This window comes from Lipotes vexillifer, unplaced genomic scaffold (assembly GCF_000442215.2).
Source record: "Lipotes vexillifer unplaced genomic scaffold, Lipotes_vexillifer_v1.1 scaffold394, whole genome shotgun sequence".
NCBI classification, from domain to species: Eukaryota; Metazoa; Chordata; class Mammalia; order Artiodactyla; family Lipotidae; genus Lipotes; species Lipotes vexillifer.
Genome location: NW_006791731.1, coordinates 4,593,448 through 4,597,667, shown reverse-complemented (window position 1 = coordinate 4,597,667; position 4,220 = coordinate 4,593,448). Strand labels below are relative to the sequence as shown.

The following is a 4,220-nucleotide window of genomic DNA, read 5'->3' as shown; positions in this document are numbered from 1 at the left end:
GCATTTTTGGTGCAGACGTGGGATTCCAGGAAGCTGCTGCCAGCCATGCGACAGTGTTTCACTTCCACAGGTTTGAAACGCCGCCGGGGTGCTGAGTTGCCCCCAGAGGAGGGAGTCTGTGCTCTTCTGCGTGTGCTTTCCATCAGGAGGAGAGGGTGTTCTTCGTGTCGGCAAAGTCTTTCCCTTCCTGCTTCACTTATCTCTCCTGGAAGTAGCAACTGGTGGATAATTTCTCCCTGGGCGACCTCCGGGCACAATCAAGGATAGAAGCCCATTGCCTCATTTTCTTAAAGTCTCCTTTTGAGGAAAGAGGTAAGTTTGGCAAGTGTCTGGTCGGGGTTTCATAGCACCGAGAGTTTCCTTAAAACTGGCAGCTACACTTCAAATGGGGGCTGTCAGAAGAACGAGAAACAAACAATCCCCTGCCCCACGAGTCAAGTTTTCCCAACTTGAGAGGAGAGGGGAAAAACTCGAAAAGCATTACCATATGAAATAATAATAGTAATTAACAACAACAACAACAACAGTAATAATAATCTGACCGACCGGCAGCATCTGTTGGTTTTAATAATGTTGAGGTCTCTCAAGAAAATAAGACAAAAACAAATGATAAAAGAAAGAAAGAAAAAAAAGACAAGGCTGAGATGTCTCAAGACCTCTGCTTCCCATCGGGCTCTGCGTTCAAGTCTCAGAAATCCACCGCCGTCTCCTGGCGTTCGGGACTCTTCTAGGGGCCCTTCACGTCACCAGGTCGAGCAGCAGCGAGGCTGGCAAAGTAGGCACACTGGGAGGGGTCACACTGGCCAGGGGGGCCGGGGGGTCCTGGGGGGCCAGGGTGTCCAGCTGGTCCTGTCTCCCCTTGAGGACCGGGACCCCCGGGGAGCCCATCTTTAGCGTAGCCAGGTTCCCCGGGTTGACCTGGCCCAAGGAGCAAAAGAGACAGAAGGTGGTTCAAGTTCGTTCTGGAGCAAATGAGCCCTGATCTCGCTACTTTCATTCAGTATGAACTGAAGACTCAACAACCTCAGAACGCCCCATGGTCTGGGCGCCCTGCCTGGAGAGATTAGAATGGTCCACGTGGACACCAGGTAGCAGGAAATGTGGACACCTTGCTTTGCAGGAAAAGGGTTGCCTTAACGGTTTGGACTAGGACAGTAATCAGGGTGCCATAGGAGAGAAATAAACAAGGGGAGATGGAGGCCAGGTAGGGAACGCATCCTCTGTTACAAGGAAAAGAGAAACCAGGCCGTCTGTGTCTGGTTCTAGGAGATGCATCCGAGTTGGGACACCAAGTCCTCACCATTAACCATCAGCCGCAATTCATGTATCCTTGGAGATCCCTAGTCACATTCCATTAGCCAGTATCCAAATGGTCCCATTTATTCTGTAGTTTCTAGGCTTTATCTATATGTTAAATCTGAACCACATACATGGACTACATTAAACTACTCTGCAAATCAGAGTCAAAGACAATGTAAGTAGGAAGTAAGTAACTGACAGCCCAAAATTTAGATCCAGAAAATACTACCTAAGACAAACTTTCTTTTTTTTGTTAGTTAAATCTTTTTTTTTCTTTAACTTTTAATTTTATATTGGAGTACAGCTGATTAACAATGTTGTGTTAGTTTCAGGTATAGAGCAAAGTGATTCAGTTATACATATACATGTATCCTTTTTCAAATCCCTTTCCCATTTAGGTTGTTTACTTAAAACAAACTTCTATGCCTCCATTTATTAAGCATCATAATATCATATGTAATCAATCTCCCTTTTTGCTTTGGCAACTGGGAAGCTCAGTGCTAAGTGTTGTAGTTAACCTTAACAGTGATATTCTTCCTTAAGCCTTAGTAATCACCTTGTTAGAAAATCTGAGTCCCTCCATAAAATAAACAAAAAGTAAGCTTTTCCCTTTAAATGATCTTTGGACATTGCATGAATTCTGTTCATGCTTTAGTAGTAGTTATTTAATCTATTGTATTCCTGTCTCGACTGAGTTTTGAGCCAGCAGTGTTGTTCATTCCTTCAGGTGGGAACCACTGAAATCTAGTCATTATCTCAGCCTCATGTTGGTACAATTATCTCCCCCATCACAATGCCTTCTGTTCGGCCTTGTAATCCTTATTTGGAATTGCCTTATTTTTAAAATATTCCTAATATTTTAAGCTATTGAAAAGTAGGCAAGCTATCACAAATATGTATAATGTGTGTCTAGTTATCTTCTCTCATGAGAATAACATTTCCACCATAGGAAATTTGGAAAATCAAGAAGATATAAGTACTAAAAATAAAATGACCTGCAGGCCTAATATTCAGAAATGACCACGGGGAATCATATAAAGTAAAATTAAATAAAAATAGAAGCCTCAATGAGGTGGAGTTTGAGAACAATTCAGTCTGAGTTCTTCCACACCTCATCTCGGAATGCGATACTGCTGTGTTCTAGAGTTAGTCCCATACAACCATTAGACAGGGTGGCCAGCTTGTCCACATTTCAAAACTCAAAGGGCCATGTCCCAGGAACCCCATAGCCCCAGGAAGGCCAGGACGGCTGGCCACCCTGCCACGTGGCCAGCATTCTCCAAAATGTGTTCTGAGAATAGTAACGGGGTATTAAATTACATAGTGAAAGAAAAAGCACCCTACATTCAAGTGAGTTTGGAAAATGTTGGTTTAACTGAAATAAACATTATTATTTTATGCAAGGTCCCTTAGCACTGCACCAAAGAAGTTAACTTGTACTGGGCATGTCTGAAAGAGAAGCACGATTCCCAGCACCGTCCTGACTTATTTAAGGCCAAATCAGTTTTCTTCAGGACCATTTCACAGGACTTTTAATTCACGGGATACACCTCAAGAACTCATGGGGATATACTACAGTTTGCACGGTGAGCCAAGAAGCTGACGTTTTAGAAAGATGTAATAAAACAAATCTGGGTTCCGCCTCGTCAGTAGTTAAGCCAGCCCTTTCTCCCAGCCGCTCCCAAGGCCCCCGGCGATGCAGGTGGGAGGGCTGCCCCGTGCGGCCCACTCCCTGCTGGCGGGCCCTTCCCCACCTGAGAGCCCAGCGCCCGCTCCTACCTGGGATCCCGGCGGGTCCCACCTCGCCTCGGAGGCCAACTCCAGGTTCACCTGGGTCACCTCTGGCTCCTCGCTCACCTGGTGAGAGAAACATGCATCTTTGATGGTAGAGACCGAGGACGGTGGCAGAGAGAGGGAGACCCACCATGTGGGGGGCAGGGCCAGCACTGCTGGCGTGCTTTCCACGGCTCGCACGCCCCTCACACTCGCACCCCTAGCTCCCGTCCACACACTCACACGCACACTCAAGCGCACACTCGCACCCCTAGCTCCCGTCCACACACTCACACCCACACTCAAGCACACACTTGCATTCAGAAAGACGCCCATGTGAACACCAAAATAATTGGACACTCCTTCCAAACATTTGCTCAAATACACACATATACACGTAAACATTCACTCAAGTGCGTAACTACCCAATTACACATACACATATGTACATTCGCACATATATTAGCAAAAATATGCATACACTGATAAACACATCAAACACAGGCACCCAAATGTTCACACCCACACTGTCTTGTATACAAACACATGTTCCCATCCACATCCACTCACATAGGCCTACTCTTCACCATGCTCTAAAAGCATTTTACTTGAACCTTTATCAAGGAGGAGCTGGGTGATAAACAAACCTGCATGTACATAAGACACAGCTCTACTCTCAAGAAGCTTGAATTCTAATAAGACAGATGAAGTAGGGCACAAAGAACATTCTAATATGAAGCAGAATCAGATAAGTCCTAATAATCATAGGAATTTAAAATCCTAATAGATGTTCAGAAGAAAGAGGGTCCATTCCCCCGGGAGGATATTTGAGATTATATTGGGTTAATACTACACAAACTTGATTAAACTGTCTAATTTTTTTTTTTTTTTTTTTTTTTGCTATGTTGCTTCCAGAATATTTCCTGTATGCAACATATTTTCTTTTATAATCCAAATTGAAATTTTGCTAGTTCATGGATATTTTAGGCCACTCTTATTTATTGTTATGATTACTACATTTGGTCGGTCTTTTGTCATAGTCTGATGTTTTCTGTGCCTTATGTTTTCTTGTTGACATTGATTTCATGCATTTTGTTTTATGAACCAAAAGAAGTAGGACTTGGACACAAACTTAACAAAAAGTTCAG

The 4,220-nt window shown here is 44.1% G+C and overlaps 1 protein-coding gene across 1 annotated transcript in view; it reads right to left on the bottom strand.

Annotated features, from left to right (window-relative positions):
- Positions 1 to 727: 727 nt before the first annotated feature.
- The window catches only part of COL22A1 (collagen type XXII alpha 1 chain), a 253,822-nt gene continuing 250,329 nt past the window's right edge, over positions 728 to 4,220 (bottom strand). Inside the window, exons 62-63 of the mRNA XM_007464595.1 lie at positions 3,079 to 3,156; positions 728 to 918 (exon numbers count right to left, since the gene is read on the bottom strand). Coding sequence (XP_007464657.1) covers positions 728 to 918; positions 3,079 to 3,156 — 269 coding nt within the window. The remainder of the gene's footprint in view (positions 919 to 3,078; positions 3,157 to 4,220) is intronic.